This window comes from Podarcis bocagei (genome assembly GCF_964188305.1).
Source record: "Podarcis bocagei genome assembly, chromosome: 3".
NCBI lineage: Eukaryota > Metazoa > Chordata > Lepidosauria > Squamata > Lacertidae > Podarcis > Podarcis bocagei.
Window position 1 is genome coordinate 108,168,843 of NC_138127.1, and position 24,794 is coordinate 108,193,636.

General features: G+C 47.6%; 1 protein-coding gene across 1 annotated transcript in view; it reads left to right on the forward strand.

Moving 5' to 3' along the window:
* ADCY3 (adenylate cyclase 3) overlaps window positions 1-24,794 on the forward strand; it is a 102,108-nt gene that overhangs the window by 32,627 nt on the left and 44,687 nt on the right. Inside the window, exon 3 of the mRNA XM_081188438.1 lies at window positions 1,236-1,385. Within this exon, the coding sequence (XP_081044564.1) occupies window positions 1,236-1,385 (150 nt within the window). The remainder of the gene's footprint in view (window positions 1-1,235; window positions 1,386-24,794) is intronic.

Below are 24,794 nucleotides of genomic sequence, written 5' to 3' on the forward strand. Positions count from 1 at the left end.
ACACCTCAGGCCCACAGAGGCTGAGGAATAGGCCCCGCTTCCGATCCACTGATACTGCTGTCAGCTCGTTGGCTTGGAGGTAGCAGTCGAACCGAGCGAGGTAGGAGTCCCAGGACTCAGAGGCTGGCGCAAACGGCGGTAGAGGCGCAAATGAAGCCATGATTCCGATGCCGGCGTGAAGGGCGATGGATGGAACACAGTGCTCTAGCCAGAACAGTCAGCTCTGAATTGGTTCTGCCCAGTGATTTCGCTCAGTGATTTCGCTCTGTGATTTAGCTCAGTTCAGAGGCTGGCCGCATCTGGCTGTGCTCTGATGTCCATCCAATCCCATCCTCGTCGCCAGTGTTAAGTAGTGGGTTGACATAGCAGCCGGCACAGCGATTTCTTCAAGTAGCTCTTTATTAAGACAAGCTGGAATAGAACTGACTGCGAACAGCTCAGCCGGCCTGTATTTATAGGCAGCCGGCTGTCAACATTGTAACCACAACAGCTCAGAGTTCCCGCCTAAACTAACTGCCGCGGACCTGAGTGAAAACTACCTACAGACCTGAGTGAAAACTATATACATTATCCCCCTGTTGGCCCAGGGTGAAACTACACTACATAACATTAATAATAAATGGAAATTTGACTGAAAGTTTTCCAATCACCAAAGGGACAAGGCAGGACTGTCCCTTATCACCCTTATTATTTATACTAGTTCTGGAAATCCTTTTGAAAGGAAGACAAAATAAAAGGAATTGTAATTGGGAAAAATCCTATAAAGTTAGAGCATTTGCGGACGACTTAATAATAACAACACAAGACCCAAAAGAAAGTATTCTAATGGCATTAGAATTAATTAAGACATATGGGAAAATGGCAGGACTAAAGGTAAACTACCAAAAAACCAAATTATTAACTAAAAATTTAAGTGCAGATGAAAGTAAATAAAATAACTCCAACAACTGATGAGTTTAGAAATTAAAAATAAGGTAAAATATTTAGGGATCTGGTTATCAAAAAAGAGTATTAATTTATATGAAGACTACCAACTCCCACCAGGGGCTGAAAGGAGTTGTGGTCCAAAACATCTGGAGGGCTGCAGTTTAGTACTGACCAATGGTGACCTCTTAGGCGTAGGTGCGACAGGAGCTTGGTTGCTCTCGTCTTCCGTACCTGCCTCTCCTGGAGCAAAGAAATGGCCTCCATCTTCTGCAGATTGACTTACCACCTCTTTCTTTCTCCCCTTCAAGATCTTGTCCAACGTTGCCATCTACCTGTGTACCATCTGCGTGGGCATCATGTCGTACTACATGGCCGATCGTAAGCACCGCAAAGCCTTCCTGGAAGCTCGTCAGTCTCTGGAGGTCAAGCTCAACCTTGAGGAGCAAAGTCAGCAGCAGGTAAGAGATGAATTGCTCCGACAGTAACCAACATTATCTCCCTGTGTCACGTCTGCATGAGCAGTTGAGCTGGATATCCAGGGAGGACAGGTCTACTCTTGGTGGTTCTTTGGTTTCTAGTGGTTGGTGGAGTCTATGCCCAATAGACATCTTTCTTTGCTGCTCCTCTCCAGAGATGGGCTATGGCTCAGTAGTTTTGGATCTGAGGTGAGACACCCACATAGCAGAAGTTGCCCCCAGTTCTGGGCGGCTCCCAACAGATGATTAAAAACACGATAAAACATCAAACATTAAAAGCTTCCCTAAACAGGGCTGTCTTCAGATGTCAGATGGTAACATGAGCAGAACGCAACCCGTGTCTGCGCGGGTTGTGATTCGCCGCTTCTGTGCATGCACGTGACGTCATTTTGAGCATCTGCGCATGTGCGAGTGGCGAAACCCGGAAGTAACCCTTTCCGGTACTTCTGAGATGCAATCTGAAAAGATTTAACCTGAAGCAAACGTAACAAGAGGTATGGCTGTAGTTGTTTATTTCCTTGACATCTGATGGGAGGGCGTTCCACAGGGTGGGTGCCACTACGAAGAAGGCCCTTTGCCTGGTTCCCTGTAACCTCACTTCTCACAGGGAGGGAACCGCCAGAAGGCCCTCAGCATTGGACCTCAGTGTCCAGGCTGAACGATGGGGGTGGAGACGCTCCTTCAGGTATACTGGGCCGAGGCCGTTTAGGATTTAAAAGTCAGCACCAACACTTTGAATTGTGCTTGGAAACGTAATGGGAGTCAATGAGGGTCTTTCAGGACTGGTGTTATATGGTCTCGGTGGCCACTCCCAGTCACCAGTCTAGCTACCGCATTCTGGATTAGTTGTAGTTTCTGGGTCACCTTCAAAGGTAGCCCCACGTAGAGCGCATTGTAGTAGTCCAAGTGGGAGATAACTAGAGCATGCACCACTCTGGCAAGACAGTCTGCGGGCAGGGAGGGTCTCATCCTGCGTACCAGATGGAGCTGGTAGACAGCTGCCCTGGACACAGAATTAACCTGTGCCTAGATGCTTGACTAGATTGCCTGATCCAGGTTTTTAGTAGGCTCTTACGTTCGCCTCCTCCAAAGAACTTGAAAGTGGCTTACATAATGGATCGCAAGCATCGAAGGCTGTGACAGTCCAGAACATCTGCAAGGGAGCAGGTTGAGGGAGGTTTGTTTGCAACAACTGTGTCATGTGCAGAGGGGAAAGGTGCGCTCACACACCATTCCTGGGTGCTTTGGGAAGGGGGCTAAGAATAGACATGCCGCTCTTTTTATAGACGCGGCTGCATCCAATTCACAGCTGTCGGCCCCCCGTCAACAGCTCCTGCTGTCTGTCCCACACCAAGGCTGCTCCTAACGCTCTCCAGACCCGCGTCACCAAAGTGCTATTGATGTCAAGCCGGAACTGCGGGTTCATGGGGAGATAAACTTTTGCAGGCGTCAGAGAGTGCTCGGCTGGGTCTTTGAAGAGATATTTATGCATTGCTGTGAGAGAGACAGACAGCATATCACCAGCCCAAGGCTTGTGCTCTACGACTGATAAGCAGAGACAGGTTCCCTGTGAAGGGTAAAAGATAGAGAGAGAAAAAAAAAGGCAATGGAAGTGGAAAGGAACACGAATGTTTTTGAGATGTTGACAAATTCCTTTAAGCAGAAACTTGACCTCTGCTCTGCATTCTTGTGCATGTTCCTCTTCCTTTTATACATCAGGACAGTCAGCGAATGGCACCAGTTTTGCATAAGACACCAATAGGGCTGGATTGACCCTTCAGCTTTAAAAGAGCTTTGACCTGAACAAATTCAACTTTGGAAGTACAGCGGTACCTCGGAAGTCGAATGCAATCCATTCCAGAAGTCCGTTCGACTTCTAAAACCAAAGCACGGCTTCCGATTGGTTGCAGGAACCTCCTGCAGCCAATTGGAAGTCGCAGAAGTCGTGTCGGACGTTCAGGTTCCAAAGAACGTTTGCAAACCAGAGCACTCACTTCTGGGGTTGCGGCTTTCGCGAGCCAAAACGCTCGACTCGCAAGGCGTTTGGGATCCATGGTGCAAGTGTTCTTAACATGTGGCTGCTAATTGGATACCAAGATTTTAAAAGTTTATTTCATAAAATTTATACGCTGCTTGGTTGTGAAGAACCTCAAAGCGGTTTACGAAAAGATGGAATTGAGAAAGAATTACATCCCTACTTTAAAAAGCACAAAAGTTAAAATGCTAAAACGGAATAAAATGACTTCAGCTTTCTAAGAATCTGGGAAGGCTTGCCTAAACAAGAATGTTTTTAGCAGGTCCCGAGAAGAGCATAAGGAAGGCGCTAGCTTGATCTCAACAGGCAGGGGTAAAGGGACCCCTGACTGTTAGGTCCAGTCGCGGACGACTCTGTGGTTGCGGCGCTCATCTTGCTTTATAGGCCGAGGGAGCCTGTGTACAGCTTCCGGGTCATGTGGCCAGCATGACTAAGCCGCTTCTGGCGAACCAGAGCAGCGCACGGAAACGCCTCTACCTTCCCGCCAGAGTGGTACCTATTTATCTACTTGCACTTTGACGTGCTTTTGAACTGCGAGGTTGGCAGGAGCTGGGAATGAGCAACGGGAGCTCACGCCATCGCGTGGCGCTGTGGGTTAAACCACAGTGCAGGTGATGCCACACTAAATGACCAAGTTCTTACAAATGCGGAACGGGTATCGTAGAATTGTAGAGTTGGAAGGAACCTGTAGAAGTATATATAGGATATAGGAACAGGATCAGAAACTTAGCTTGTGCAGTGCTTAGCTTTGAAAGTGCTCTATAATTAGTCCACTTTTAAAGCTTTGTTTTAATAACATTTTGTTAGAGTTACAACCAGTAGAATGCATCACTTTGAACTGGGACTTTGAGTGAACATTTTGGAAGGGTTTAAAAAAACACCAAACATTGGTGCATATTTATACTATTCTTCCCTCTTGAAACATGCACGCATTTTGTGCTTCTATACTTAGGTTCCATCTTTTAACCATATTTGGGTAACCTTCTCCTAAACCTTACTAAACCGGGACATGGTTTGTTGCTTATAAAAGGCTTTATGGAGAAAAAGTTCCCAGTGGGCTGAATCCTTCTTGTTTGGGCACTGAAGCCTTGCTTTCGTCTGTAGATCAGTCTGGATTCTGGATAAATCACAGCCTTGCAAATGTTCCTTTCTCAGACCTTGTTTGTTCATTATTGCTGGGGAGAAAACAACTCACTGCTTTAAAAGCACTGTGGTGGAGTCAGGTTCAAATAGCACTGAAAAAATAAACGGAAACCTTCCTGTCACTATCTTCCTCAACCAAGCCAGCATTGAGTTTGTTTGCTCTAAACACTCCTAATCTGCCTTTTCAGCTCAGAGAATTTTCAAGGCAACTTCCAGCAATGAAGACAAACAATGATAGCAAGGATAGCTCATAAAATATAATTACCGGAAAAAATATAGCCAATAAAACAGCGCATTTCATAGCCACAGTGGCAATAAAAAGAACCCGAGAGATATTATTCACGGAGAGCTTGGGCAAATTAAGCATTTTTGACTCGGTGTCTAAAATGCAATGATATATATCGTGGAAACCACAGGAGAGGATAATGAAATTGTCTTCAGATTCTGCATGTGGGTTCCCCACAACAGGCACCCGGTTGCCCATTGTTAGAACAATATGCTGGTCTAGACAGCCTGATCAATCAGGGCTTTTTAGGTTCTTACCACTTGGCTCCTCTGCAAATTTTTAGTTTATTTGCAGTGCTTATCTGTCTCTAGAAAGGCCTTGACGTGTTCATCCTAGCACAGCTTCCTCCTGCCGCTGTAGGCCTGGAAAGGAGGGAAGCTGCTAATGTTCGAAATTCGCCAGGCGCATTTTGCACCAGGATGCAGGTGGCGCTGTGGGTTAAACCACTGAGCCTAGGACTTGCTGATCAGAAGGTCGGCGGTTCGAATCCCCGCGACGGGGTGAGCTCCCATTGCTTGGTTCCTGCTCCTGCCAACCTAGCAGTTTGAAAGCACTTCAAAGTGCAAGTAGATAAATAGGTATCGCTCCGGCGGGAAGGTAAATGGCGCATCCATGCGCTGCTCTGGTTCGCCAGAAGCGGTTTAGTCATGCTGGCCACATGACCCGGAAGCTGTACGCCGGCTCCCTTGGCCAGTAAAGCAAGATGAGCGCCGCAACCCCAGAGTCGGCCACGACTGGACCTAATGGTCAGGGGTCCCTTTACCTTTACCTTATTGGCCACCAAGTGAAGATGTCCGGGATCCCTTGAGCTGGACACTAGACTTCTGTGGATGCAGCCTAGAATAAGGTTACCAGATGTCCCCGTTTCCCAGGGACAGCCCCAGATTTACAAATCAGACCCCTGACAAAATCCTATCATTCCTACTGAAGTTGAAAAACGTCCCCAGATTCATTGAAAAAAATCTGGTAACCTTAGTCCTAGAATAGCATTCACTTTTTTTTTGCTCTGCTTCATCACACAGCTGGAGCCTGAAGAAGAGGAGGACGAGGAAAGCAAGCCTCTATCACAGGCTTCCTCAAACGTGGCCCTCCAGATGTTGTTGGCCTACAACTCCCATGATCCCTATCTAGCAGGACCAGTGGTCAGGGATGATGGGAACTGTAGTCTCAAAACATCTGGAAAGCCAAGTTTGAGGAAGCCTGCTCTATCCTTTACATGTTATGTTGCTCTTTCAGGGAAAATGGTGGTGGTACCTAGACAAAGCTCCTCTATGTTTGTATGGCAGGCAGAAAAACTGGGGCTGATTTTCCTAGGATGAATAATAGATTTGTGGAGTTGGTTCATCCAGTCCAACTTCCTGCGATCAGCATTCGAAATTCTCTCGACACATTTAGCACCTGGCTTTTGGCCACTTATGACCAAGTGAAGATGCCCACGTGCCAGGATTGGTGCCTGATGTCTCCACCATCTGGAGGTACATGCCTGGGGATCATTGGATCTTGACCGTTTTCACGCACTAGCAACACCTCCTGTAGAATTGCACCTGTTATGTTTTATCTGCACAATCAGAACGAAATTCAGGAATCTAAAAGTCGCGTTGACAAATACCACTAGGCGTTCCGTTTCGGCGGCTGTAACCCTGGATTAAGGAGCCATTTTGCGCATAGCTTAAATATCTGAGTTTCTTCCAACCCCTCCCCAGTCAATGCCCCACCATAAAAGCCATTGCAACGGCTTTCCCTGGAGAAGAGTTTCTTCGCCCGAGTTCAAAATGGTCCGTGTTTCCCTGTGGCCAAATTATAGAGAGCGTAGGAAGCTATGCTGACACTGACCCCTCAGCCCATTTACCTGAGTGTTTTCATCATCTGGCAGTTCCTGTTCGGGGTTTCAGATGGGGGTGGGGAGCCTTTTCCCCTCCCTACCTGGAGACTCCTGCCTAAAGCTGGGAAGCAGCTGCCAGCCCGTCCAGACAGTACTGAGCTAAATGGACCAATGTTCCCACATGGAGGAGGTTAAAGTCACCTGGTGGAATTGATGACTTAGCCCATTCGCGGGTGGCGCTGTGGGTTAAACCACAGAGCCTAGGGCTTGCCAATCAGAAGGCCGGCGGTTCGAATCCCTGCGACGGGGTGAGCTCCCGTTGCTCAGTCCCTGCTCCTGCCAACCTAGCAGTTTGAAAGCACACCAGTGCAAGTAGATAAATAGGTACCGCTCCGTCGGGAAGATAAATGGCGTTTCCATGTGCTGCTCTGGTTCGCTAGAAGCGGCTTAGTCATGCTGGCCACATGACCCGGAAGCTTTACGCCGGCTCCCTCGACCAATAAAGCGAGATGAGCGCCGCAACCCCAGAGTCAGCCACGACTGGACCTAATGGTCAGGGGCCCCTTTACCTTTACCTTTACCATTCATGCATCCCAAATGCGGGCTAACCCAATTAAACAATTGGGTTTTCTTTTCACCACATCCTTTTCTGGGTGTTTGGAATGGCCTGTCCGTAAGAGACAGACCCTTTGCAACGGTTCCCGGGTGGGTGTGTGTGATGGAGCTTCTGCTCTGCAGTTTAGGATTTGCGTCCCCGCAGCTTCCTGTTGCTCTCGGCTGGAAGGATTTCTCCTTGTTTATACTATTATAGATTGCCTGTTCTCGGAGAAATCAAGAGGGAGGCCCTGGTGACAGTCCAGTTCCCATAGCAACACTCTCTCTGTATCTGCTGCCAGAGAGTAACCCCTGTAGGCTCTCGGTAAAAATCCACTTAATTAACCAAGTTATTTACATTCAGAGCAAATCCCAAAATAAAATCCGAACATGCCTTTTGAAATCTCTCTCTCTCTATCTGTGCGGATGAAACCATCCTTGCATAGAAATCATAGAATTGTCGAGTTAGAAGGGACCCCATGGGTCCATCTAGTCCAGCCCCCTGCAATGCAAGGACCTCAACAAGACCTCCTCTTTTCTTTTTGGGGTTGGTGAGTCTGTCTGTATTTATATCCTTGTCGCATTTGGCCCTCCAGGTACCTCAAGGTGGTGGCTTACACGGTTTTCTTCCTCCACATTTTTTATCCTCACGACAACTCTGTGAGGTAGGCTGGGCTGAGAGGCAGTCAGCTGCCCGAGGTTGCCCAATGAGTTTCATGGCTGGGCGGGGATTTGAACCCTGGTCCTCCCAGGCTCTAGTGCAGTGCTCTAACCACTAAGCCACACTATCTTGCCTTCTGTTGTGGGGCAATCACCCTCTTCATTGACTTAAGAAAATTATACAGACAGCAAAACGAAGAGGCCTAAATTAACATTGCCTGCTACCCATAAGAAATAATAATAACTATTCTGGTTACAATAAACTACTATTCTATAAGAATCTATTATATCCTTTGCTGTCCCATATATTATTTTATTTCCCGAATTCAACCTAACCCTCCCCTCCTCCCCGCTGCTTCCCTTCACCTGTGTGAGATCTTTCCATCATAATATTTTTCCCCCACTTGCTTTAATAAAATAGAAGAACATGAAAACTTACACGCTTAACAATTGCCTATTAAGAGTTCTGCTTTAACACCACATTTCTTCATGTATTCCCCTATGCACTCCCATTCTGTATAGAATTTTTGATTGGAATAGACCCTGATTGATGCAGTCATTTTTGCCATCTCGGCAAACTCACAAATCTTAGCTTGCCATTCTCTCATTTGTGGTCCTTCTTCTGTTTTCCAATATTTTGCCATAAGTGTTCTTGCGGCTTCGGTGATATACAAAAATATATTCCTTTTTTCCTTGGGTATGTCGTTTGTTTTCTCTGGCTCCAGTGCGTCTGAAGCCAGGAGTACACGACATTAGCCACAGTCCATTGGTATCCCGCAGTTTCTCAAGAAATGTTGCTGTGCAGATGCTGTCTTCACCGAATAGGAGTTTAGGGTGGGGAGCTTTGCATGTGCCGGGAAACAGGTAATGGGCATGAAGGGAGTCTCCACCAGCCCTCCCCTCCTACCTTAGCCAAGGAATAGACAAGCTGCAATAATAGTAATAATAATAATAATAATAATAATAATAATAATAATAATAATAATAATGAAGCAGTTGCCCCATTGTAAATCCACAAAGAAACATAGGTTGGGCTGCAGTAGTTAAATCTTGAAGTCATCACATTGCAACCTTTGCTATTTAGTAAAGTAAAGGTAAAGGGACCCCTGACCATTAGGTCCAGTCGTGGCCGACTCTGGGGTTCAGGTCCTCATCTCGCTTTATTGGCCGAGGCAGCCGGCGTACCGTTTCCGGGTCATGTGGCCAGCATGACTAAGCTGCTTCTGGCAAACCAGAGTAGTGCACGGAAATGCCATTTGCCTTCCCGCTGGAGTGGTACCTATTTATCTACTTGCACTTTGACGTGCTTTCGAACTGCTAGGTTGGCAGGAGCAGGGACCGCGCAACGGGAGCTCACCCCGTCGCGGGGATTCGAACCGCCGACCTTCTGATCAGCAAGTCCTAGTCTCTGTGGTTTAACCCACAGCGCCACCCGCGTCCTTGCTATTTAGAGTGTTAACTAATTCTAAAATTGGCATTTTGCCTTTATTTCTAAGTTGAAGCCTAGACGACTAAAAAAAAACCCAAATGTGAGTTTACAAACAGTTAAAATCATTAGTAGGATTGAAATATCACTTGTAGATTAAGGTTGAGTCTGGACATAATGGAAGTGGTAAAGGGTTTGGACTAACATAGAAGATGCGGGAGGAAATGATTAATAATGGGGCACACAAAGGGAAGGATAGAAGTCTGGGAGATGCCTTGGGATCTTGTTTCTATGGTTTATGTTTGATATATCTCTGTAAAAATGTAAGTTGAAAAACCAAATAATTTTTATTTTTTTTAAAGAGTTTCCAGTATCAATACCTACAAATCCTAGCCATTACCTCAAAGTGACTCGGTTAAAAGGATTCCATTGTAAACTGCTGATGGGACTTCAAGAGATGTTATCTTTCAGACATTGAAAGCCTGCTTATAAGATTTGTTTTTCACCTTTTGTAAAAAGTGGCAGTGTCCTGTTTCAGTGGGTCAGGAAATCCCCAGTACGATCTCTGTTAGAACCCTTTGGGAATGAAGGAATCATAGAACTGTCAAGTTGAAAGGGACCCTGGGCATCATACGATAATCTTTATTGTCATTGTTCCATACAGAACAACGAAATTGAAAAATCTACATAAGACATTCAAAACCCAACAAGCCTGCTATCCCAGCTATATCCCCCTAAAAACTCTGATACCCCATTTTTAAATACAATATACTCCCATACAGACTCCTTAAAGGTAAAGGTAAAGGGACCCCTGACTATTAGGTCCAGTCGTGGCTGACTCTGGGGTTGCGGTGCTCATCTCGCTTTATTGGCCAAGGGAGCCGGCTTACAACTTCCGGGTCATGTGGCCAACATGACTAAGCCGCTTCTGGCAAACCAGAGCAGCGCACGGAAACACCGTTTACCTTCCCGCCGGAGCGGTACCTATTTATCTACTTTCACTTTGATGTGCTTTCGAACTGCTAGGTTGGCAGGAGCAGGGACCGAGCAACGGGAACTCACCCCGTCGCAGGGATTAGAACCGACAACCTTCTGATCGGCAAGCCCTAGGCTCTGTGGTTTTAACCCACAGCGCCACCCGCGTCCCTTCATTGTCCCATACAGAACAACAAAATTGAAAAATCTACATAAGACATTCAAAACCCGACAAGCCTGCTATCCCAGCTATCCTAACCTGGTTAGCCCCCTAATAACTCTGATACCCCATTTTTAAATACAATATACAGCGGTACCTCGGGTTAAGTACTTAATTCGTTCCAGAGGTCCGTACTTAACCTGAAACTGTTCTTAACCTGAAGCACCACTTTAGCTAATGGGGCCTCCTGCTGCTGCCGCGCTGCCGGAGTACGATTTCTGTTCTCATCCTGAAGCAAAGTTCTTAACCTGAAGCACTATTTATGGGTTGGCGGAGTCTGTAACCTGAGGCATATGTAACCTGAAGCGTATGTAAGCCGAGGTACCACTGTACTCATATACAGACTTCTTACAATGCGTTTAAAACCAACATCGCATTTGGGTAGAAACTGTTTCTCAGGCATCTAGTCCCAACTCCTTGCAGTGCAAGAATACGCATCTGTCCCATACGGGGATCAAACCTACAACCTTGGAGATTACCTGCACTGTGCTCTAATCCAGGTGTGTCCAGAGCATCTCATGAGTCAATTTCTGCCTATGGGAACTTAGGCTCCAAGCCTCTTCTCTCATGAGCACAAAGCAGGTGTCCTGGGAACCTCACAAGCGGGGAACAATGAAAGGAAATTTCCTCCCCTCCACCCTGAGCAACTCGTAATCAGAGGAATATTTATGGTACGTCAAAACGCTTTCGGAGCCGGCAGTTAAAGTACAGGTTGCCCTGAGAGCAGTCCAGCGATTAGCATCACCTGCACCTTAATTTCCTGAACAGGAAGGTCTTAGCCTACCGGCAGAAGGATAACAAGGAGGGAGCCAATCTGGCCTCTCTTGGGGGTGAATTCCACAGTATGGGGGCAGCCCCAAAAAAGGCTCCGCCTCATGTCCCCATCAGATGTTGGTGAGACCTAGAGATGGTGCTCACCTGAGGATCTTAGCACCTGGGCAGGTTCGGATGGCACTTGAATACTCAGAATGCATTTTTTTAAATAAAAAAAACCCTAAGCGTTTTTGAAATTAGCGGTGATGATGATAAGGGAAGCTTTTAATGTTTAATAGGTTATTGTATTTTAATATTCTGTTGGAAGCCGCCCAGATGGTCGGGGTATAAATAAATTATTATTATTATTATTATTATTATTATTATTATTATTATTATGCATTTAAGATCGAACTTTTCAATTCTCCCCCTACCAGCATCAATACTCCATAGCTGCCCTTCATTCCTGCGTCTCAGAATGACGGAGCTTGCTTTGATCACACCCAGAATCAAGTTGCGCCGCGGTTCTGCTTAGCAAATGTTGCCCCGGCCTCATCGGCAGCTCTGCCAATTAGCCTAGGCAGCCACAGAAGAGCTAATTAGTCTGGCAGGCTTCATCTTTAAACACCCTAATAGGGTGCCTAGAGAGCTGGAGGGAGGGAGGAGAGAGAGGTGTGTCTCTGATATAATCTGAATTATTACTCTTGCCTTCTGAGCGGCGTCTCCTGCAGTGTGAAACTGCTGCAGTTCTCGGCTGAAGGAGGGTGAGCTTGGGAGCTTCAGATCAAACCACAATTTCAGCATCTGGGGGCCCTTTTGCCCATTCCCCCCCCCCCGATCTGAAGATTATTTGTCAGAAAAAGTGTGTCTTGTGTATGCAGTTTAACCCTGGTGTCTGCAGATTCTCCCCTGTGGGAAAAACAAACAAACAGCAGATGTAATCTGGACATATCCTGGCAGTTGGATATAAAATTGGGGAGAATGAGGAGAACAAGACTTAAGGCTGGTGGGGGAGCAAGGCACTTGATGAGCAAATTGGAAGGATGTTAACTCCTTCAGTTTTCTCCTGCAAATGTGTATTCCCTGCATTCCAGGGAGTTGGGCTAGAGCAGGGGTCAGGTCCCTGCTCCTACCAACCTAGCAGTTCAAAAGCACGTCAAAGTGCAAGTAGATAAATAGGTACCACTCCAGCGGGAAGGTAAACGGCGTTTCCGTGCGCTGTTCTGGTTCGCCAGAAGCGGCTTAGTCATGCTGCTCACATGACCTGGAAGCTGTACGCCGGCTCTCTCAGGGGTCAGCAAACTTTTTCAGCAGGGGGCTGGTCCACTGTCCCTCAGACCTTGTGGCGGGCTGGACTATATTTTTGGGGCGGAATGAACTAATTCCTATGCCCCACAAATAACCCAGAGATGCATTTGAAATAAAAGCACACATTCTACTCATGTAAAAACATGCTGATTCCCGGGCCATCCGCGGGCCGGATTGAGAAGGCGATTGGGCCAGATCCGGCCCCCGGGCCTTAGGTTGCCTACCCATGGACTTGATGAACCATCACAGCTCTGCAATTCTATGGTTCTGTGTTCAAGTTACAGTAAACGCAAGCTAGAATATATTGTGCATGCAGCCTGGAAGAACAGTGCTCTTTGGGGGTGGGGAATGATTTCGGTGGGAGTGGTGAATCGGTTTTATGCAACACACTTTAGTGCAAGAATTCTAGCAAGTTGAAGTGGAGCGATTGAGATTTGCAGGGAGTGTGTGACGCCATTTTCTAATGTTGCTTCCCATGTCGTACATACCCCTTTCTGCTGTCTCCAGTCCAAACAGGCTTGGCGGTTTTGGGAACCAAGCAGGAAGCCTGCAAAACCTTTGCAGCCTTTTGCTGTGATACCTGCGTAGCAGGGGGTTTCTGTTAAATCCCTGCCAGATGGCCGCCCAGCCTTAAAAACCTCCATTGAAGAAGAGTCAACCACTTTCCAAGGTCGTCTGTTGAGCAGCTCATAAGACCAGAAAGTTTTGTCTACTGTTTAGTCAGAATTTTCTTTCTTGTATTTTGAATCCACTGGTTCAAGTCCTACCCTCTGGAGCAGGAGAAAACAAGCTTGTTCGCTCTTCCATGTGGCAGCTGTTGTGAACAAGAACATGCCCTTCTCCCCTTATGGGGTATCCAAGAGCCCATATAGAGTCCTTACGTAGGTTCCCTATTGGTGGGAGAAAATAACAGAGGCCAACCAGAGAATATTGAGAAGCAAAGCTGCTAGTAAGCCTGATCTTTATTGATCTGTTGCAACAGGGTGCTCCCCTCACCTGCAGGAGAGAGGAGGGACCCAGAAAAATGGAACGCAAGGCCTTATAAAGACTCTTGAAATTGCCACCCTGTAGATCAAGACCAGCCCCAGAAACATCATACCTACATCACAGAAAGGGCGGTCTACAGCAGAAATCTGAGTGCTTTGTTTAACTCCTGTCTGCCAGGTTACCTATTTAATGGTCACTTGATTGGATTGCCTGGGGAGCCTGGCCAGTCTTTTTTAATGATAAATTCTTAGTTCCTGAGCTTCCAGACCCATGATTGGTTGCCCTCCTCTGCACACCTTCCAGCTTCCAGCACACCTTCCAGCTTCATAGCTGTCAAGTGTCCCTTATTTGAAGGGACAGTCCCTTATTCCAGCGCCATGTCCCGCTGCTGTCCCTCATTGATGGATGTCCCTTAAATGTTCCTTCAATTTCAAAGGAAGCAGCTCCCCTCCCTCCCTCCCTGCCGGCCAGGGAGGAGGGAGGCTCCAACTGTGTTGCTTGGCTGTGTTGCTCACCCAATAAGAAGTCTAAGAACGACTGGGGGGGGGTGGAGCTTGCATGCCTTGTGTGTGGCTAGTTAATGCAAGCTGAGGGGTTTTTGAATGCTGGATGCCATTTTGTTTCACGTGCTGCTGCAAACTTTGCAGTGCAAAGCCAGGCCGGGGAGCCATCTTAAGTTGAGGCTGCATAGGCCTTGTGGTGCATGTGATTCAGATTCTATTCAGTTGAACCTCTGGTTACAAAGTTGGTTGGACAGTGTTCTCGAAGCTACCAGCATGAGTTTGACCAGACTGCAGGAGGACAGGAAGACTGGAGTGCCTGGAAGAGGTGAGGCTGCAGGTCCCTTATTTTCAACGCTGCTGGTCCCTTATTTTCAAATCTGTAAGTTGACAGCTATGTCCAGCTTGTCAACATCCTTCTTAAATTTGGGTGCCCAGAACTGAACACAGGACTCCAGGTGTGGTCTGGCCAAGGCAGAATAGAGCGGTACTATTGCGTCCCTTGATCTGGACACTTGACTTCCATTGATGCAGCCTAGAATAGCATTCACTTTTTTTGCTGCTGCATCACACTTCTGACTCATGTTAAGCTAGTGGTCTGCTAAGACCCCCTGATCCTTTTTCAGATGTACTACAGTGGAACCTCAGTTTTCAAATGTAATCCGTTCTGGAAGAACGTCCAACTTCCGAAACATTTGAGAACTGAAAGTGGGAGGAGCCTCAGTTCAATAGGGAAGCTCAAAATGGAAGCCGCGTCAGACGTTCGGGTTCCAAGAAACGTTTGAAAACTGGAGCATTTGCTTCCAGGTTTTTGGCGTTCGGGAGCCGAAACGTTTGAAAACAGAGCCGTTCAAGAACTGAGGTTTGACTCTACTAGTAAGTCAGGTGTCCCCCATCTTATATTTGTGCAGCTGATTGTCTCTGCCGAAGTGTAGAAGCTTACGTTTGTACCTACTGAAACTGATTTTGTTCGTTTTGGGTCAGTTCTCCAGTCTGTTAAGGCATTTTGAACCCCAGACCTATCACGGGGTGGCAGGTATTTAGAAATACAGTGGTACCTCGGGTTAAGTACTTAATTCGTTCCAGAGGTCCATTCTTAACCTGAAACTGTTCTTAACCTTGAAGCACCACTTTAGCTAATGGGGCCTCCTGCTGCTGCCACGCCGCCGGAGCACAAAGTTCTTTACCTGAAGCACTATTTCTGGGTTAGCGGAGTCTGTAACCTGAAGTGTATGTAACCTGAAGCATATGTAACCTGAGGTACCACTGTACCTCTGCCTTGTAGAAACAGATGGCTCCTCGCCTCTTTCTGTTCTCTCTCTCACACACAAAAAGAAGTTTATTACTCTTTTTCCTTCTTCATCTCTTGGCTCAAATCATTTCTTTCCACTTCCTGTAATTCGGCCTGGATGTCAGGTGGGGTCGCTACGGCAACCCATTTCCATGGCTGCAAATGGCAAACATTTCCAGACAGTTGCCCCTTCTGGTGCCACAAAACACACACACCCAGACAGAGCAAGCAAATGTCTCCCTGGCAAAGGGGTGAATGTCTTTCTTCCTGCAAAAGGGTTTCCATCACTCCTGCCTGCTCAAACCGGGTCTCAACCAAGCTCGGAAACAGGGCCATGGTTTTTGTCCCAGCGCAAGGAGACAAGGAGAACTGGAATTTCTCTAAAAACAAGCTGGATTCTCAATCCAGCTCTGCAACAAAACGTTGCAGTTCGAAGTGTTCCTCTTCAGGGTTTCAGCAGCCGGTCAGGGCCTCATCGATGATTCTGCACGCGGTCCAGTCTTCCTCCTGCACCAGCAGGCATAGTCTTCCTTAGACCGCTTTGGGTTTGGGGCACTGAAAGTACGGCCCGTAATTCAAACGACAGTACAGTGGTATCTCTGGTTGTGAACGGCATCCGTTCCGGAGGCCCGTTCGCAACTTGAAAGGAACGCAACCCGCGTCTGCCCGGGTCGTGATTCGCCGCTTCTGCGCATGTGTGTGACGTCATTTCGCACATCTGTGCAGGCGCGAGCGGCGAAACCCGGAAGTAACCCTTTCCGGTACTTCCGGGTTGACGCAACCTGAAAATGCTCAACCCTGAAGCAAAGGTAACATGAGGTATGACTGTATAGAACTTATTTGAATTGCAGGTTATGAGGTTTCATAAGCCAGTGTGGTTAGAGTGTTGAGCTAGGCAGTGGCGGAGCAAGCCGACCAGGAGCATGGGGCAGCGCGCATGACCTGCGCCCTGGCCTGGGGCCAGCTGCCTGCAGGGTGCTCCATGGGGCCTCCGATGAGTCTGTCTGCCTCCTCTTCCTCCTCAGCTGCCCCACAGCTGAGGGGGAAGCGGCGGGCGGACCGTTTGGGGCAGCGTGGAGCCCAGGAGAGATGCGTGGCTCAGGCGCACTGCAGGCCCCGTGGTGAGTGCTTCCTTGCATTTTGTTGCCCCCCTCAGTGGTGATATCTGGGGCTGCCCCCCCCCCCGCCCCTGGAGCTAGGATCTGGGAAACCTGGGTTCAAATCCCCAAAGCTATTGGGTGACTTTGGGCCAATCACTCTCCTACCTCACAACGTTGTGTGGGTGTATTGGGAGAGCTTATGTACTGCCCCAGCGTGAGCTCCTTGGAGGAAAGGCAGATTATGAACGTGAATAATATAATAATAGTAATAATTTATTTATACCCCGCCCATCTGGCTGGACTTCCCCATCCACTCTGGGCGGCTTCCAACAAAATATTAAAATACAGTAATGCATCAAACATTAAAAGCTTCCCTAAACAGGGCTGCCTTCAGATGTCTTCTAAAAGTCTGGTAGTTGTTGTCTTTGACATCTGGTGGGAGGGCGTTCCACAGGGCGGGCGCCACCACCGAGAAGGCCCTCTGCCTTGCTCTTTTTCACCGTTTAACTGTTGCTTCTTCTGGGAAAATCTTTTGGTTTACTAGGATCTTCACTCCCTCCATGTACCAATACCACTTTCCTTTAGCAGACGTGGGCTTGGCTTCTGTGACTGTCCCCAAGATTCCTCAGAGCCTTCTGTTTCAGATCTAGACCATTATTTAATCATTTATTATCAATTAAATTTGTATACCATCTTATAACCGCAGGTCTCAGGGTGGTTGCAACATAAAACCACAATATAAAAAGACAAAATGCGTAATAAAAACAAAAACAAGGCCATAATCCCCCGCCTCCCAACACATTTTAAAAGGGCACAATTCCGAGCAGAATCCAAAGTGTTGGTGCTGACCTTTCAAGCCCTAAACGGCCTCAGTCCTGTATACCTGAAGGAGCGTCTCCACCCCCATCGTTCTGCCCGGACACTGACGTCCAGCACTGTGGGCCTTCTGAAGGTTCCCTCGCTACGAGAAGCCAAGTTACAGGGAACCAGGCAGAGGGCCTTCTCGGTGGTGGCACCCACCCTGTGGAACGCCTCCCATCAGATGTCAAGGAAATAAACAACTATCTGGCCTTTAGAAGACATCTGAAGGCAGCCCTGTTTAGGGAAGTTTTTAATGTTTGGTGTTTTATCGTGTTTTAAATATGTGAAGGCAGAGCAGATCCATCCTGGTTAGTAGCCAAAGCCCCCCTAGCCCTCTCCTCCTCCATGAATTTGTCCAATCCTCTTTTAGAGCCATTTAGAGCATGAGTAGGCAAACTAAGGCCCGGGGGCCGGATCCGGCCCAATCGCCTTCTCAGTCCGGCCCGCGGAAGGTCCAGGAATCAGCATGTTTTTACATGACTAGTATGCTTCCTTTTATTTAAAATGCGTCTATGGGTTATTTGTGGGACCTGCCTGGTGTTTTTACATGAGTAGAATGTGTGCTTTTATTTAAAACGCATCTCTCGGTTATTTGTGGGGCATAGGAATTCATTCATTCATTCATTTTTCAAAATATAGTCCGGCCCCCCACAAGGTCTGAGGGACAGTGGACTGGCCCCCTGCTGAAAAAGTTTGCTGACCCCTGATTTAGAGCAATGAATCCCCCCTCCCCTTTAGACTTCCCAGCTCAGTGTGCAATGGTTGGGGGGCTGAGTCTAGGGATGTTGGAGTTGAGTGTGGCTGTGCAGGGACACTTTCCTCCCACCTCCTTGCTTACCCCCCCCCCCACTTTGGAAGAGCCCCTGAACCTTGTGCCTGTAGTCCTCCGGTGCCTGGACCATCCCTTTTGCAGCCCTGGTGCTTAGAGCTCCTGTATGTGGTTGGCATGGCAACTTCAAGCACCCGCTTCCTCCTTCCATAGAGAGAAAGATGCTAGAGTCAACACCAAGCAGCTGCGAGGAGGGAGCAGGCTGCTGGCAGGTCACGCTCCCAGCCGCTGGGTGGCCTTTTGTGGCTGCGGTTGTTGTTGCTGCTGTTTTATTTAAAAATCTGTAGAGTGCATTCAATGTACAGTGGACGCTCGGGTTGCAAATGTGATCTGTGCGGGATGTCCTGAATGGGGTAACTGTGCCCCTGAAGGACCAGGTGCGCAGCCTGGGAGTCATTTTGGACTCACAGCTGTCCGTGGAGGCGCAGGTTAATTCTGTATCCAGGGCAGCTGTCTGCCAGCTCCATCTGGTACGCAGGATGAGACCCTACTTACCCGCGGACTGTCTCGCCAGAGTGGTGCATGCTCTGGTTATATCCCGCTTGGACTACTGCAATGCACTCTACGTGGGGCTACCTTTGAAGGTGACTCGGAAACTACAACTAATCCAGAACGCGGCAGCTAGACTGGTGACTGGGAGCGGCCACTGGGACCACATAACACCGGTCTTGAAAGACCTACATTGGCTCCCAGTACGTTTCCGAGCACAATTCAAAGTGTTGGTGCTGACCTTGAAAGCCCTAAACGGCCTCGGTCCAGTATACCTGAAGGAGCGTCTCCACCCCCATCATTCTGCCCGGACGCTGAGGTCCAGTGCCGAGGGCCTTCTGGCGGTTCCCTCATTGCGAGAAGCAAGGCTACAGGGAACCAGTCAGAGGGCCTTCTCGGTAGTGGCGCCCGCCCTGTGGAACGCCCTTCCAGCAGATGTCAAAGCGATAAACAACTACCTGACATTCAGAAGACATCTTAAGGCAGCCCTGTTCAGGGAAGTTTTTAACGTGTGATATTTTCCTGTATTTTTGGTTTCTATGGAAGCCGCCCAGAGTGGCTGGGGAGGCCCAGCCAGATGGGCGGGGTATAAATAATAAATTATTATTGTTATTATTATGCACATTTGCAACCCACAGTGGCGCATCTGCACACGCGCAGGTTGCGATTCGGCACTTCTGCGCATGTGCAAAGCATGATTTAGCGCTTCTGTGCATGCACGAGCGTCAAAACCTGGAAGTAACCCGTTCTGGTACTTTTGGGTTTCGGCGGTCCGTAACCCGAAAAAACGCAACCTGAAGTGTCTGTAACCTGAGGTAGGACTGTATATTTCCCCACTGACTGGGGGTCCTGATCCTAAGAACATAAAAAGAGCTTGCTGCAGCAGGCTGGTGGCCCAGCAAGTCCCCCATAGGAGCCAACTCCTAGGGGCGGAGGGGTCTTTGGACCCCCCAATTAAAAAATCGAGGGGGCTGTCCTCACCCCAAAGTTGATGGGCATTGCCATTCAAACAATGTGCTTGCACAGCATCATGGGATCAATTATATGGGGCAGGGTTTACCTGGAAACCCCCCTCCCCATATTTTATTCAAGTTGGCACTCCTGTAGAAGAAGAAGAGTTTGGATTTGATATCCCGCTTTATCACTACCCGAAGGCGTCTCAAAGCGGCTAACATTCTCCTTTCCCTTCCTCCCCCACAACAAACACTCTGTGAGGTGAGTGGGGCTGAGAGACTTCAAAGAAGTGTGACTGGCCCAAGGTCACCCAGCAGCTGCATGTGGAGGAGCAGGGAAGCGAATCCGGTTCCCCAGATTACGAGTCTACTGCTCTTAACCACTACACCACACTGGCACTGGGGAGGCTTTTCCATTTTCCTTGACCTTGCAGAGAAATCATTTGGTCAGTTTGGGAGTCAAAATGGCTTCATGGCTGTTTTCCTGAGCTGCTTCAGACATGCGGTTTATATATTTATGTACGTATTTGCTTGGTACATTTATCAACATTTATTATATATATAAGACCTTAATTTTTTTTATTTCAATAGCATGCTGTGGGAGGGGGAACCCTCTTCAGCCTGAGGGCCATATTTTCTTTGAGGCAGCCTTTCAGGGACTGCACGGCAGTGGTGGGCCAAAGGGGTGGAGAAGCAAATGCAATATTTACCTTCGTACAGTAGTCTAGTTTCTGTGCACCACCCTCCTCTCAAACTTAGCAGAGGTGAAGGCCAGAGGCAAAAAACCTTGTTATACAAAGCTTGGTCAGCAGGGAGGGTGACCTAGGGCGAGTCTTCGAGGTGTGTGTGTGTGTGGTCAGGTAGAGAGACCTGGAGGGCCACATTTGAACCCAGGGCTTGTGATGCCCCAGCAAGGTTTTATTTCTCTATTTTTCTTGGTTTGGAATGCGTGGCTGTTGCGAAGAGGGGCAGAGGCAAGCCGGTTTGCCTGGACAGCTGAAGTGTTTACAGCAGCCGGTGAAATGAGCACTAGTGTTTTTTTCTATCTCCTGCCCCCCCCCCCCTCTGTGTTCAAGCCTTGGAGTAAGGCTGGCTTGAGCCGTTGATGTTTGCTTTTTTGCGTTGCCATTTGACTCCCCCTGGGAGTTGTTCAGGAGGATGCTGTGGGTATAATTTGATGCTTTGGTTTTAATGAGGATGATTTGACAATACAGATCAGTTCAGGAAATGAAGGATGAGATGCTAAGTGCCGGCTGACGCTGAGTGTCTGATGTTCCGAAGGGGGAAAGCAAACTCCCAGCCAGGAAGCTAAGGAAAGCTCCCCAAGAAAGCTAAAGATGAGACGCGAGAGATCTGTAATGAGATCTTCCGATATTTCCACTTTGGGTTGAAAGCAGGTTTCGTTCAGAGCTGTGGACCGCTGTCTCCCCACTTGCAATTTCTTGCAGCTGTTGTTCAGAGGCGTACGACCACTGGCAGTGGGAGTAGTGATCGTCATAGCTATTATGGCTTGCAGCCATTGGTAGCCTTGCCCTCCACAAATTTGGCTAGCCCTTTCTGGAAGCCGTCCCAAGTTGACGGCCATGGCTGCATCTTGGCAGTGCAAATTCGACCGTGCACGTTGCAAAAGGAGTAGTTTTGTTTTGTTTTGAGTTATTAAAGCATTCAAATAGAGTGGTACCTCAGGTTACAGACACTTTAGGTTACAGATGCTTCAGGTTACAGACTCCGCTAACCCAGAAATAGTACCTCGGGTTAAGAACTTTGCTTCAGGGTGAGAAGGCAGTTTCTTGAAGATGGACTTCAGGCAGTTTCTTGAAGATGGACTTCTGGCAAGTGATGGGCTGCACCTCACAACGGTTGGGAGAAATGTTTTTGCCAAAAATCTCAGCAACCTCATCAGGAGGGCTTTAAACTGACTAATGTGGGGGAGGGAGACAGTGCTCCTGAAGGTAGGAGCCTATCAATTGATGAAGATGATCATCCAAATGTCATATACCAAATGGAGCAAACAGCACGCAGACCTAGTGGTGGGAGGAAAAAATCCTTAAATAAGGGACACGGGGGAATGATTAATGGACTTCAATGTCTGTACACTAATGCGCAAAGCATGGGAAATAAACAAGATGAGCTTGAGCTCTTGGTACAGCAAACTAAATATGACATAATAGGCATCACTGAAACCTGGTGGGATAAGTCCCACGATTGGAATGTAATAATGGGGGGATACAATCTATTTCAGAGAAACAGACCAGACAAGAAAGGAGGAGGAGTGGCGTTATATGTCAGGGATGTGTATACCTGTGAAGAGATCCAAGATTTAGAACATCAAAGCCAAAGTGAGAGCATTTGGGTCAAAATTAAGGGAGAGAAGAATAACAGGGACCTCATTGTGGGAGTTTACTATAGATCCCCAAGCCAAACGGAGGACATAGATGATGCCTTCCTGGAACAGATGGCCAAGCACGCAAAAGGAAGGGAGATAGTAGTAATGGGGGACTTCAATTACCCGGATATTTGTTGGATGTCAAACTCAGCCAAGAGCATAAGGTCAAACAGATTCCTCTCCGGCCTTGCAGACAACTTCATTGTCCAGAAAGTGGGAGAAGCAACAAGAGGAACAGCCATTTTAGATCTGGTCCTAACCAATGTTGATGATCTGGTTAGTGGGGTAGAAGTGGAAGGATCATTAGGCGCGAGTGATCATGCTCTTCTGAAGTTTACTATACAGCGGAAAGGAGCAGCCAAGCATACTAGGACTCAATTTCTTGACTTTAAGAAAGCTGACTTCATAAAACTTAGGGAAGTGCTGGGTGAGATCCCATGGACAGTAATACTAAAAGGAAAGGGAGTTCATGATGGCTGGGAGTTTGTTAAGAGGGAGATACTAAAAGCACAACGTCAGGCAATACCAATGAGACGGAAACATGGAAGGTGCCTAAAGAAGCCAGGGTGGCTATCTAAAGAACTTTTAACTGAGTTACGATTAAAAAAGGATGTGTACAAAAAATGGAAAAGGGGGAAAACCACCAAAGAGGAATTCAAACAAATAGCCAGCACGTGTAGACACAAAGTCAGAAAAGCTAAAGCACAGAATGAACTCAGGCTTGCTAGAGAGGTTAAAAGCAACAAAAAAGGCTTCTATGGGTATGTTCGTAGCAAAAGGAAGAACAAAGAAACAGTGGGGTCACTCAGAGGAGAAGATGGTGAAATGCAAACAGGGGACACAGAAAGGGCTGAACTCCTCAATGCCTTCTTTGCCTCAGTCTTCTCTGATAAGGAAAACAATGCCCGACCTGAAGAATTTGGAGCAAATGATTCAACAAAGGAAACACAGCCCAGAATAACTAAGGAGATAGTACAAGAATACTTGGCCAGTTTAGATGTATTCAAGTCTCCAGGGCCAGATGAACTGCATCCAAGAGTATTAAAAGAACTGGCAGATGTGATCTCAGAACCACTGGCAGTCATCTTTGAGAATTCCTGGAGAACAGGCGAAGTCCCGGCAGACTGGAGGAGGGCAAATGTTGTCCCTATTTTCAAAAAGGGGAAAAGAGAGTACCCAAATAATTACCGCCCAGTCAGTCTGACATCAATACCAGGGAAGATTCTGGAGCAGATCATTAAGCAAACAGTCTGTGCGCACCTAGAAAGGAATGCTGTGATCACCAATAGTCAGCATGGATTTCTGAAAAATAAGTCATGCCAGACTAACCTGATCTCGTTTTTTGACAGAATTACAAGCCTGGTAGATGAAGGGAACGCAGTGGATGTAGCCTACCTTGATTTCAGCAAGGCATTTGACAAGGTGCCCCATGATATTCTTGTAAAGAAACTGGTAAAATGCGGTCTTGACTATGCTACCACTCAGTGGATTTGTAACTGGCTGACTGACCGAACCCAAAGAGTGCTCATCAATGGTTCCTCTTCATCCTGGAGAAGAGTGACTAGTGGGGTGCCACAGGGTTCTGTCTTGGGCCCGGTCTTATTCAACATCTTTATCAATGACTTGGATGATGGACTCAAGGGCATCCTGATCAAATTTGCAGATGACACCAAACTGGGAGGGGTGGCTAACACCCCAGAGGACAGGATCACACTTCAAAACGACCTTGACAGATTAGAGAACTGGGCCAAAACAAACAAGATGAATTTTAACAGGGAGAAATGTAAAGTATTGCACTTGGGCAAAAAAAATGAGAGGCACAAATACAAGATGGGGGACACCTGGCTTGAGAGCAGTACATGTGAAAAGGATCTAGGAGTCTTGGTTGACCACAAACTTGACATGAGCCAACAGTGTGATGCGGCAGCTAAAAAAGCCAATGCAATTCTGGGCTGCATCAATAGGAGTATAGCATCTAGATCAAGGGAAGTAATAGTGCCACTGTATTCTGCTCTGGTCAGACCTCACCTGGAGTACTGTGTCCAGTTCTGGGCACCACAATTCAAGAAGGACACTGACAAACTGGAACGTGTCCAGAGGAGGGCAACCAAAATGGTCAAAGGCCTGGAAACAATGCCTTATGAGGAACGGCTAAGGGAGCTGGGCATGTTTAGCCTGGAGAAGAGGAGGTTAAGGGGTGATATGATAGCCATGTTCAAATATATAAAAGGATGTCACATAGAGGAGGGAGAAAGGTTGTTTTCTGCTGCTCCAAAGAAGCGGACACGGAGCAATGGATCCAAACTACAAGAAAGAAGATTCCACCTAAACATTAGGAAGAACTTCCTGACAGTAAGAGCTGTTCGACAGTGGAATTTGCTGCCAAGGAGTGTGGTGGAGTCTCCTACTTTGGAGGTCTTTAAGCAGAGGCTTGACAACCATATGTCAGGAGTGCTCTGATGGTGTTTCCTGCTTGGCAGGGGGTTGGACTCGATGGCCCTGGTGGTCTCTTCCAACTCTATGATTCTATGATTCTATGAGAACAGAAATCGCGCGGCAGCAGCAGGAGGCCCCATTAGCTAAAGTGGTACCTCAGGTTAAGAACAGTTTCAGGTTAAGAACCGACCTCCAGAACGAATTAAGTTCTTAACCCGAGGTACCGCTGTACCACCTTTTGAATTGCAGGGATAACACACTCTTTACAGAGAGTTGGTTTTTCTCACGTTTGCATAGGATGGGATGAGCCTGTCAAAATATCTGATCGTCAGCTATG